The sequence below is a fragment of the Pantherophis guttatus genome, chromosome 1 (genome assembly GCF_059756535.1).
Source record: "Pantherophis guttatus breed Tessera chromosome 1, ASM5975653v1, whole genome shotgun sequence".
NCBI lineage: Eukaryota > Metazoa > Chordata > Lepidosauria > Squamata > Colubridae > Pantherophis > Pantherophis guttatus.
The window spans coordinates 108,090,441-108,102,975 of record NC_142063.1 but is presented as its reverse complement, the minus strand read 5'-3'; the positions used below and the strand labels follow the sequence as shown (position 1 = coordinate 108,102,975).

General features: G+C 37.9%; 1 protein-coding gene across 5 annotated transcripts in view; it reads right to left on the bottom strand.

Annotated features, from left to right (window-relative positions):
* The window catches only part of SLC25A22 (solute carrier family 25 member 22), a 67,959-nt gene that overhangs the window by 20,072 nt on the left and 35,352 nt on the right, over positions 1-12,535 (bottom strand). For all 5 annotated transcript variants that reach the window (XM_034416812.3, XM_034416816.3, XM_034416814.3 and 2 more), the window contains 2 exons: positions 11,012-11,067; positions 3,593-3,683 (listed from right to left, as the gene is read on the bottom strand). In XM_034416812.3, the coding sequence (XP_034272703.1) occupies positions 3,593-3,683; positions 11,012-11,067 (147 nt within the window). The remainder of the gene's footprint in view (positions 1-3,592; positions 3,684-11,011; positions 11,068-12,535) is intronic.

The window sequence follows — 12,535 nt, the reverse complement described above, 5'->3', positions numbered from 1 at the left end:
ACTATGCAGAGAAATAAAGGGATTAATTATGGTCAGCGAATACCTAGGCATAAAAGCCTATGAGGTATCTCTCCAATTGTATTGTTATCATTATGGCACTGTTTCCACAACATGCTTAAGCAGGTTAGTATTAACCAGTTAACTTTCTTGACACTGGTTCTAGCAGCACATGATGACATTCCACTCACTTTGTGAACTAACAGTCCCCACCAGCAGGCCTCCCACTCCACCTCCCTTCACAATGCTGTGTGCTGATCATCATCCCTCCCCTCTCCAAACACAGCCCCAGGGACAGAAGGCAAGATTCCCCAGGGAATACAGAAAAACCTCCCACCTTCTTCCATGCTTTTACAACTGGTGTGCTGAGGGTACTAAAATGCGGACACCAACAATAACATGATGTGCATTTGAAACAATTCTATATCTGGTCTTGAAATGGAAAAACATAGCTCTGTATTCTTCAAAACATGTGTGCTACAGTGCTGAATCAAATCATTAAAATTCCAGCTCAAGTACCAGCTGGGGTTTTGGGTTGTTTTTTTTTGCTATCTCTGCAATCACTCATTTGCAAAAGCAGCACATGTATTAATATTTTTACTATACTGAGGGACATGCAAATGTGCATTCTTAATACTTAAGGTTGACACCAAGAACCAATTCCATTCTACTGGTTTTATTCTTACCGGTACTTCTAACACAAATACGTCTATGATGCTACAAAACTGTCTTTGGGACCAGATGTCTAAAGCAGGTAAAACCAGTTCCACTAATCTGGTACTGCTGTTATCAACAAATCATTTAACAGCCATAACATGCTAATTATGTGTTTCAAGAAATGCATTTCCATGCATTCCACAAGGAATTTGACTCTGTGGCCCACTGCATCCTTAGAAGTTTTAGGTTATCACAAATACAGGGGCTGTAACCCCCAAGGTCAACCCAGAGTCATAATTGAGAATGCACATAGGGAACATACGAAAGCAGATATACTACTGAATTTAATAATCCCAGTTTAAGTTTGCCGCTTAAACAAACAAAAATCCTGACATTACTTATGCAACCCACTGAAAAAAAGAAAATCTCTGTGGCTGCTTTATAGTAATCAGTGCTTCAGATGAAAAGGGACCCTGAATGTTTGCATGATTAAACTGGTAATATTTATTCAAGCTGCCAGCCCCCTTCAGCAGGAAAACAATATTCATTTTCTACATTGACTATTAAAATTCAGATAGCATGATTACAAACTGAACATTTCATATCTTTAGGTGACTTGAGGAAGGAGCAAAGGAATGTATCTAGCAGCCTTAGTGGAAGACAAGGCAAAGCACTACATCAAACAGCTTCATCCCAAATTAAAGCATCATTTCTGGTCCAGCTTTCACTACTGCAAAGGCTTCTGTTTCAACACATTGATTCACAATTTCTCTTCATTCAAAGATAACAAAGCTTCACATCTATGGATTCACATTCAGTGTTCCAGTAAGCCTTTCCCAGGACAAAGACATTCTGAAGTTAAGTGTAAGGATCATAATCTTTTGCAATTATTTATCCCGACAAATAGTATCGGGATAAATCTGGATTAAAGACAGGAAACGCATGACTGAGGCGTTCTCCAAACCTGAAAAGGATCTCTTTTTCTGGCTTACAGAATTGATCAGAGTAGAAATATCTCCAGGAGTGGATACAAATGTAATATATAATCCTTTGTCTTTGGTCTCTTTTTTTTCAAATAAGATAGGCTTTATAGCTCCTTCCTAACCCAAAGTACATTAAAATATTTTTAGCCTTTTCTCACCGTAAATGTAATAGCATTTACAATAGGAAAACTGATTTTGATGGAAAAAATATCTTGGGAGAAAGGGCTGGCTAAATCCCTCTTTTTGCCAAGATCTAACTCAGGTGCATGGCTGATTAGGGAATTCTGGGAGTTGAAGTCGACAGGTCTTAAAGTTGACAAGGTTGACACACCCCTGATCTTACTAAACCCTACTCCTACCCCACGATTGGATGCATATTGGATATCATAAAAAGTTATCATGTGCTCAGTCTCCTTTCTCCCAGGAATTGTAAAGACAAAGGAACAGGCATTAATCAAATTCACAATGTCTTTAGAGAAGGTATATCATAACATACAGAGACACAATCTACTGCATGTCATAAATAAATAAATAACACAGTTTAGTTCAGTCTATTAAACACAGTATTTTTAGCAGCCAAAATTAGTGACAGAAATAAGCGACCCTTTGGGGACTGGCTTTCACTTTCATTTTCCACATGCATCATTCTCATCAGCTATCAGAATGACATCTTACAGCTATGAATCATTTTGTCCAATCCAAAGTTAAGGCAAGAAAAACTGCATGTTTCTATTAATTGAGCAATTCATTTTGATCTTCAACAAGGTAGTCATAGGCAAGTGTAAGTAAAAAGCATAGTTATAAAAGAGGAGGGGCTGTTTAGGATTGTAACATATGGGGAAATGAGGAAGGTCTATTTTCCCTAATTTCTCTATTCCAAATCTTGGTGCTGATGTCAGATTTCTTTCAGAGAATAGCAACTACTGGAGGAGGAGATATTTAAAAGACTGCCTGGTGTAGGAAGAAGAGTTAAACCTTGCCCCCAACTATTATTTCTAAGAAGAAAACAAAAGTGTGCATTTGCATTTTAATTTATTTACTTGGCATAAAAAGTCATAAAAAGTCCTCAAAAGATCTCACAAACTGTATTTCTAGTAGGTGGCGTTAAATAACTAGAGGCAATGTTATTCAAATTAATCAAATATAATGATTTAATTGCCCAAGAAAGGATTTCCCTTTTATGATAACAATTATCTTGTGATTATAAACTCCACATCTAGATTTAAATACTATAAATTTTTGTCAATTCTGTATTATTTTCTTCTATTTCTTTCTTTCTTGTATTTCTAATTCTTCTGTAGTATTTCCAAAAAAAGAAAACAGTTCTAGGAAAAGTGTTTTTTCTGCAGTTAGTCAAATAATTTGGATACCTGAATCTAATCCCAAATTTTACCATAAAACTATGACAATGTGAAGTTTCCATGGCTTCCAAGCTGGCTTTGTTGCCTTGCTATACTGTTTAAAGTGTTTTGGTAAACTAGAAAACTGCATTTTTTCACATTATCTGCATATTAAGGATATTGTCTTAATATAGAAGTTGGAATCTTATTAAGCTATAATAAGATGCATCAACAATGATACAAGTAGTTATCTTTGACTTACTTTTAGAACACCAAAGCAGTAAGTACTAACCATTCCTGCCCTGGAATAAGGAGGATATCATATTTTGATAGTGTACCAAATAGGACATGTCAAAAGCTGATAGTCTGTCCCGCTTCCAAAAATATACAAATTGCCTGTTCTGGAGTTAGGATGTATCCATTTCTATATTGTGGGCACAATAAAGCAGCTGAACATTATAGCAGCAAAATCAACAAAGATATTTATGTTTAACTGTTCTGTGAACTATAATGGGGCAAAATACACAACAATGGAGTAACAGTGACATGTTCCAGTTTGATTGTTCCATTTTTGTTGGAAATCCTTATGTGAAATATGCACCACACTCCACTTACCCATCTTTGGCAAGGTGGTACCTAAAGAAATCATTGGCAGCTAACTTGATGGCTTTTTCTGGAGTCACAAGTGTTAGATTCACTGCAGCCCCTGGACAAGAAAAAGAAGAGAAGGCAGAGCTTAGTGATTTAAGGGATTTTAAATCATCTTTGCATGGTGATAATCAATTGTGCTCAAAACAAAAAGTGAATCCTAGGAGTGGCATCTACACACAGGAAAAGGCGTGTTATGATTAGCAGCCAGCAAATAGTGACAATAGTGTTGCCACTTATCTACTTTCTTATATTGTGTCGTAACTGTGCTATATAAAGACAGTTGTACATTTATACACTGGAAGACAGCTAAACTGCAGAAGAATTTTGTTAGCATCTTTTTTTAAAGAGAAAGTACAATTCTTTCCCAACAGCTGGTGATTAATCCGTGGACAAGGTAGGACAGTTGTCCCCAGTGCCATTGCTTCATCTGTAGAAATATAAACTGATATTTGCACTGCATCTAACTGGAACAATCCTCCAATATGGCTGAATGACAACTCACACGTCCCTCCCCACTGGCCCAGCAGATGGAAGCTATATAGCTTCCATCTGCTGGGCCAGTGGGGAGGGACGTGTGAGTATATATATGGAGGGCCTCAGGGTTCATATCCATGAATTAGGACATATTTACAGGTTTGGATTGAACCTGCACACAGTGAAGTCACTGCATTGAAAAATGTATACACCTTTTCAAGACATGTAGTCCAAAGTCAAGCTCTGGAATTTAGAATCCAACTGCTGTTGCAAAATTCACTGGCTAAAGAAACACTGTTCTTCATTAGATAAAGCCAGAAATAGCCAGTGAGCATTCCAGAAACATTTCTCTTGGCCCCATTTGTTTGTTTGAATATACAAAATAGGTCAGCTTTGTCACCACATGTTAAAAGGACCTGTTACTGTATTCCTTTCAAAACATTTTGACTCAGTCCAAAATCCATGCATGTTAATGGTAGATTCCGCCAATCTCCTTAAGAGGGATGAGTACAAACTGGAAAAACTAGTTCAAATCTTATTTATTATGAATTTGCTTGAGTGCCCTAGGCAAGCCACCTCCAACAACTTCAGTCCTCTCTTCCAGATAATGCTTAGGGCCTCCTTTAAAAAGGTGTTTTAGGGAATGCCAAAATCATGTATATTAAGGCTCACATATTTTTATTCCTCAGGAAACTCCACATAAATATTTATATTTATCAGTAACATTTTCCTGTCAATGAGGTCAACTTTCCTTTTGCCCGACACCTGTTTGTTCTGAGTGAAATCTTGTTCAGGGGAAATTCTCTTTGCAAGAAAACAGATCAGAGTGCCACTTTCAGCCAGTTCTGCTCCCTGGCATGTAAACAGCCTTTGACAGGGATATGGGAAAGAGGGATATTATTATATATACAGAGAAAACCTAAGAACAAATCCCAGGGCTACAAAGAAGACCCCCAAGCTGTGCCTGGCTCAGGGAGCACAAAGGAAAAGGGTATTACTAATGCTAGGGTGACCCACTTTACTGAAATCACTCAGGGAAGGGAGTTTAACATCTGCCAAGCCTTCTTTGTCTTTGGAACATTTTAATCTTTCATCTACTCTATCCAACTATTTTACAAAGGGCTATAATAACTAAATGGGAAGCTGGCACTCTGCAAAGCAATTGTTGTCTCTAACGCAATTGTGACTTAGAAAGACACTGCTGCTTCCGTTGACAAATTGGCTATACAACTAAGAACTACATGCATTATTTCACTAGCCCTTCCCCTTCCCCAACAAGCCCATGCTAATGCTTCTAATTAAAATAGATATGATTACATAATCTTTCTTGGCATATACAACAGAACCATGAACCACTGTTTTGTCTCTATTGCTGAGTCAACCCAAAGAAAATTCAACTGGTGGTTAGTACACTTTAATAACGAATTACGAAGAGGTCTGCATAATCTAAAAACCTACATGCTCCTGTAATTAGTGCCATTTGTATGCTGCCCAGTGTCATTTTTTGAAAGATGGGTAGCCATATAGACTTGATAAATAAATAAATAATACCACAAGCTTCTTACTTTATGGAATTTTTGTTCTTTCACCAACATCAGTTTCTACCAAAAATTAAGCCATTAGAATGCAGAAGTGTTTAGTGGGATAAAGACAAAGTACAAGTTGTTACAAAGTACAAGTCTGCCAACAAAAAAAAAGGCTCCAAGATTACCGCAAATGGGGACTGCAGCCAAGAAATTAAAAGACGCTTATTCCTGGGCGGAAAAGCTATGGCAAATCTAGACAGCATACTAAAAAGCAGAGACATCACCCTGCCAACAGAAGTGCGTATAGTCAAGGCTATGGTTTTCCCAGTTGCAATGTATGGCTGTGAAAGCTGGACCATAAGAAAGGCTGAGCGCCAAAGAATTGAGGCCTTTGAACTATGGTGCTGCAGAAGACTCCTGCGAGTCCCTTGGACTGCAAGGCGATCAAACCGGTTAGTCCTAGAGGAAATCAACCCTGACTGCTCTTTAGAAGGCCAGATCCTGAAGATAAAACTCAAATACTTTGGCCACCTAATGAGAAGGAAGGACTCAAGGAAAGATTGAGGGCACAGAGAATGAGGTGGCTGGACGGAGTCACTGATGCAGTAGGTGTGAGCTTAAATGGACTCCAGAGGATGGTAGAGGACAGGAAGGCCTGGAGGAACGTTGTCCATGGGGTCGTGATGGGTCGGACACGACTTTGCAACTAATAACAACACAAGTTGTTAAAAATGTTAAAGATGCCCTGGGGGTTGCCAACTAGTGGCAAATCATTATATTATGATGTCATCTATTCTGATTCTTCTGTTTCCACCATTAAGCTAAGACCACCAAGGGACCCTCAAGAGACCAGACAGATGATTTTAAAATCTTGCCTACAAATTTAGATATTTCAAGGTTTAAGTATGAGTGAGCTCTGCTGTCTCAGCAATAGCAATAGAACTTACACTTACCGTATATACTACTTCACAGTGCTTTTTACAGACCTCTCTAAACGGTTTACAGAGTCAGCTATTGTCCCCCAACAATCTGGGTCCTCATTTTACTGACCTTGGAAGGATAGAAGGCTGAGTTAACTTTGAGCCGGCCAGGATCGAACTGCTGAAAGTCAGCAGAATTAGCCTGCATTACTGCATTCTAACCAGTGGTGAGATTCTGCCAGTTCTAGGCAGTTCACCCGAACCATTTGTTAAATTGCTGGCTCGCCCCACCCCTTGCCCCGCCCCTCTGCACCACTGGGCGAGGGGTGGGAGAGCCAGCAATTTAACAAACGATTCGGTGTTTTTTTATAATTTTATTGGCCTCGCAGCTGCCGCGGGGCTTCAAAGGACCGCCCTACAGCTGATCAGTGTTAAAAGAAAACAAATGAGTAGACCGACGCCTGCAAAAATAAATGGGTAGACCCAATGGTGGGATTCTACTTCGGTAGAACCGATTGTTAAGTAGTTAAGCCAGTGGTTGCCAAAGTTGGTGGTACCGCCCCCTGGGGGGCGGTGGAATGCCTTAGGGGGCGGTAAGAGGCAAGGGGGGTGGCAGAGGGGGCTAAGTGGCAAGGAGGGTGGCCCCCACCCTTTGGCCTGTGCCTCGCAGCACTTACCTCCTTGAAAGCAAACAGCAAGAAAAAACAGCCCCTTCAGCTTCAGCATTGGTTAATTAGCACAAGTTGATTAGATCGGCCTCCTGACTCTCAGCTGATTTGCTCTCAGCTGTTTTGCGCAGGGCTCTGTTGCTATCTGCAAAGAGTGCTGGAGCAGTTTTTTTCCCCTCTAGCTATGCTGAAAAAGCGAAACTGAAAGTAAAGCAGGGTCTTTGCTGCAACTGACAAAACGAGGCAGAGAGAGATTTCTTTTTCTTTTTCCTCACCAAAAAAGGTAGGTGCAAAACTGCAAACAATGGGAAATTTAGGGCAAAAGAGGAGAGTTCAAGATTTTAAAACACAAAAGAAAAAAAGCTCTATTTAACTAGGGAATTGTAATAATTGAGATACTATTAATTGTATATTGTGTTGAAAGCAGAAATGGTTAAGTTGTGGTTTGGAGGAATATATGGGGGAAATTATTTGGTTTATTATTATTGGTAAATATAATTAATTGATTTGTAAAAAATTGGATGGCATGCAAATAATTGGAATATTCATGTTCATATTGATTAATATACAAAAATGATAGTTATATAACTGATTTATATTAAAATGTTGAATTTGTATTAAACAACTGTAATATTACATAATTAACCAATGTGAGGATGGATATAAAAACAGATGGCAATGGGAAGGTGTATAATATAGAATAGAAGGGAAAAATTGAATTTGATTAAGATTAGAGATGAGGATGAAGGGTAATATTGGTTTTTTTAAAAAATAGATGAGGAATAAATATGGCAAAAAGGAAATATAGAAATTGTAAATTTAATTGAAATGACTAAACACTGTTTAAATTTGTGAACTGGCCAAATACTCTGTTCAAAGAAAATACATTGTATGTGTGTTTCTAATTATTGCTATTAGAAAGCAATATTGCTATTCATATTTGTTCTCTTTTATTCTTTAAAATAAAGTATGCAATTTCCTAATTTACATATTTGCAACATCACGGGATGTATGTGTGGGAAGAGAACAAGATTGTGCCAATTTTTGCCTCTATTTGCATTTTTCAAGGTAAAAAAACAAAAACAAAATGAAAATCCTAAGCAAAGCTGGGTCCCCTTTACATCAAAACGGTCTGGCATTGGCTGTTTGGCAAGTCCCTGTATGGCACTTTGAGAGCGCACGAAGTAGATCAATACACGTATACTGAATGGAAGAAAAGTTCACTTTGTTCCCAGTGGCTAGAAATGGTTTGCCCGTTTCACTACAAATCCAGAGATGAGGAGGAAGTTATTCTTAGTAAGACAGCTGCCTGTCTTGCACGGTCTGCTTTGCAGCAGTTCTGTGCTATGGAAACATCTTGGCAAAGGCAGTTTTTTGGCTGGTTCCCAATCCAAAAGGAAAGTGGGAGAAGAAGCTGAGCAAACTGGTGGGAAATTTCATGCAATTATTATTCACAAGATGGTCCGAACGGATGACCTGCCAGTCTCTGAGCTGCTATTCAGAAATAGCATTAGGGTGATGCATAAGAGGCTGCAAAGGAATCCAGCATTTTCTAAAAAGGAAGGAAGTGTTCACTTTTTACTTTTCTGGATTTCCCACACTTACAAGAGAAGGCCCAGTTCAAGCTTTGTTGTTTGTATTCCAGTGAGCTTATAGGCAGTACAGGTAGACCTCAACTTACAATATTTCATTTAGTGACCGTCAACTGGCTCATACTTATGACTGTTGCTGTGTCCCAAGATCATGCTATCACCTTTTGCAATCTTTTGACAAGCGAAATTAATGGGGAAGCCAGATTCACTTAACAACCATGTGACCAACTTATCAACTGCAGCAATTCACTTAATAACTGTGGCAAGAAAGGTTATAAAATGGGGCAAAATTCACTTAACAAATGACTCACTTAACAACAGAAATTTCAGGCTCAATTGTGGTTGTAAATGAAGGCCTATCTGTACTTGATTTGCGACAATTTTGACCAAACCTTCTGTTGCTAGGCAAGGTGGTTGTTAAGTGAGCCATGCATGACTTTATGCATAGTTTATGCATAGACTTTATCCATCGTTGTTAAGTGAATCACTGGAGTTGTTAAGTGATTCACTGGAGTTGTTAAGCAAATCCAGCCTCCCCCATTGACTTTGCTTGTTGGAAGCCAGCTGAGAAGATGACAAATGGTGATCACATAATCCCAAAATGATGAAATTGTCATAAATACATGCCTGTTGCCAAGCACCCAAATGTTGATCACATGACCACGGGGATGCTGTCATGGGTTGTGAATTTGAGGACTGGTTGTAGGTCTCTTTTTTCAGAGCTATTGTAAAGTTCAAATGGCTGCAGAGCAAGTGGCTATAAGTCAAAGACAACCTGTACTTTTTACTTTCTTTTTACTTCTAATGCCACTCCCTGTTTTTCCTTTCTGAGAAGCCACAAAAGAGCTGTTGCAGCATTGTTTCAAAGATCATTAAAACAGGACAGGAATTTATGTAATCAAATCTGAAAAGTAACATTATCTATGCTGTCCAATGCTGCAGAGTAAGCTATGGTACTCTGGTATGCTGCATAACCTCTTCTGAGAAACAGATAAAAATGTTTACTCTTGCAAATCTCTAGTATTATCAACTAAATGAGATTCCAATTGTAGCTACACCCTTCTCATTACAGAATTACTTCAAGGTTTATAGCTGTTTGAACTGAAAATATGGGCCTCTAATCTTAGACTATACCGTTAAATGAAGGTGTGCCAAGATAGACAGAAGGTAAATTAGCTAATGTAATATGGATAATGTGTTTCTTCTGCTCCGTATACTTAAATTTCTTTTTGTCACTACTGCTGCAAAACCTTTCTAGCTTTAACAGATGTATGGTAAGTAGATCGGCAAGCAGAGGGAAGAGAAAATGTTCATTTACCAGTTTTCAGTTTCTCGTGAGGTTGTAAAAAGTCACAAGATTTTATCCAGAAAAAATAGAATAGAATAGAATAGAATTCCTTATTGGCCAAGTGTGATTGGACACACAAGGTATTTGTCTTGGTGCATATGCATATGTACATATGTACATAAAAGAAAAGATACGTTCATCAAGAATCATAAGGTACAACACTTAATGATAGTCATAGGGTACAAATAAGCAATCAAATTATATTTGGAAACAGTCAATATAAATCATAAGGATACCAGCAACAGCAAAAAACAAACAAACCCTCCACCATTTCTAACATCAATAATTAAGTTCAGGAACTTGCTGTTTCTCAATTATTGTCCATACTGACATGTGGGAAACTGGACAAAATTTTAAAAGTCAACATTTTTTTTTAATAAATAATTTTTATAACAACAAATATAGTAGGTATATGAAATGATTTTAGCAAGATATGGTATGTGTATAATATATTCAGGTTAATTTGCTTTCTAAAGTTGTGATTAACATTAATGAAAGTAAATTGAATTAACATTTTCTTTAAAAAATCTGTATTTCCAATTGCCAGCCTGATGCAAGTTATAGAAAGTTTTCTCATACCTGTGTGGCGACAAAAAAAATTGAGTTGTAATTCCTAGAGGAATGCCTGTTGATCTTTATTTCACACTTGAAAAATTAAACTCTTTTTCCTGGCTGCCACCTAGAATCCCTTCTAAATCACCGCATTTCAGTGGTAAGAAACACTAATTGCTATAAAGCAGTTAAATGCACAGCAGCCTTATGCTAAAGCCTAGCAACCTCTAATCTAGATGCAACATTTTCAGTAAGATTTCTTTCTGGAATTAATTATTTGTGACTATGAAATGAAACACTGACCTCTGTACATCCCAAAATATCCTTCAGATCGGATTGTTTTAATAAGGCAGTCAGACCTGTTGAAAAGATGAAACAAAGAGTTATTAGTCATTAAAATACTAAAAAAAAGAGAATAGACTTGGAAGGGACCTTGGAGGTCTTCTAGTGCAACCCCCTGCTCGTGCAGGAAACCCAATACCATTTCAGACAAATGGTTCTCTAATCTCTTCTTAAAAACTTCCAGTGTTGGAGCATTCACAACTTCTGGAGGCAAGTTGTTCCACTTATGAATTGTTCTGTCAGAAAATTTCTCCTTAGTTCTAGGTTGCTTCTCTCCTTGATTAATTTCCATCCATTGCTTCTTCTCCTGCCTTCGGTGCTTTGGAGAATAGCTTGACTCCCTCTTCTTTGTGGCAACCCCTGAGATATTGGAGCACTGCTATCATATTACCCAATGTCCTTCTTTTCATTAAACTAGACATACCCAATTCCAGCAACTGTTCTTTATATGTTTTCGCCTCCAATTCCCTAATCATCTTTGCTGCTGTTCTCTACACTCTTTCTTGAATCTCCACATCTTTTTTACATTGTGGCGACCAAAACTGTTCAGCCTTCTCAAAATCAGGATACTCCTTATGTGGGACAGCAACTGCCATCCACATAACCAGTTGACTGGACTTGCAATACAGCATATATGAGAGCAAACAGATTGGAAAGGTTGTGCCAACAGTTTCAGTATCTAGATGCCAGGCTGTCATGTGCAGGGAAAGGAAAGAAAATAGTGGTACTTATTCAGACTGTAAATTGCATGAAAAGTCATCCTGAGGCATGCTTCAATTTGACAGCATTGCTCAGCTAGTTGGCACCCAATGACAAACTCTTCATTCAACATTACAACACAAACTCCCCCCTTTCCTAATGTATATCTTGACATTGAACACAAGTTTGTAAATTATAGGGTTTGCATTATGATGTCACAGTGAACATTTTGTCACTTGCCATCTCTTGATTCCCCTCAGCACATACCTACATTGGAAAACACTCTAACAACACTATACTGGTGCCAGAATGTTGTTCTTGTTTTCAACCTGTTTAAAAACAGATTCCCTTTGATAAGAGTTACAGCACCCCTTCAAAAAATAAGGTCCAGATATAATGAAGAATAGGAGCATTTCACTCTCAAGAATAATTTTATTTTTATATGAAACATCAATTCCTTTGAGAAACATCTGAAGCCATAAACAAAGTGCTTCCCCAGCCACCTATTTGCTGAAACTTTGGGTCATATAACCTTGATGAATGATTCTTTTCATACCTGAATAGACTTCAAATACGTAGTCTTCAAAAATCCTTTGCATGCTAAGTGTTCTAATTTTAGGTAAATCCTATATATTATAAGCAGGATATTTCTTTCTTTAAAAAATAATTTTACAGGTTGACCATTTCTGTAGTAACGGAATAATTATTTGTGAGAGATTTGAATTCAGCAGGGACTCTTGTTGGAAGACAGGCTCTTGAATATAAGCAGAATGTTGACAATTTTGG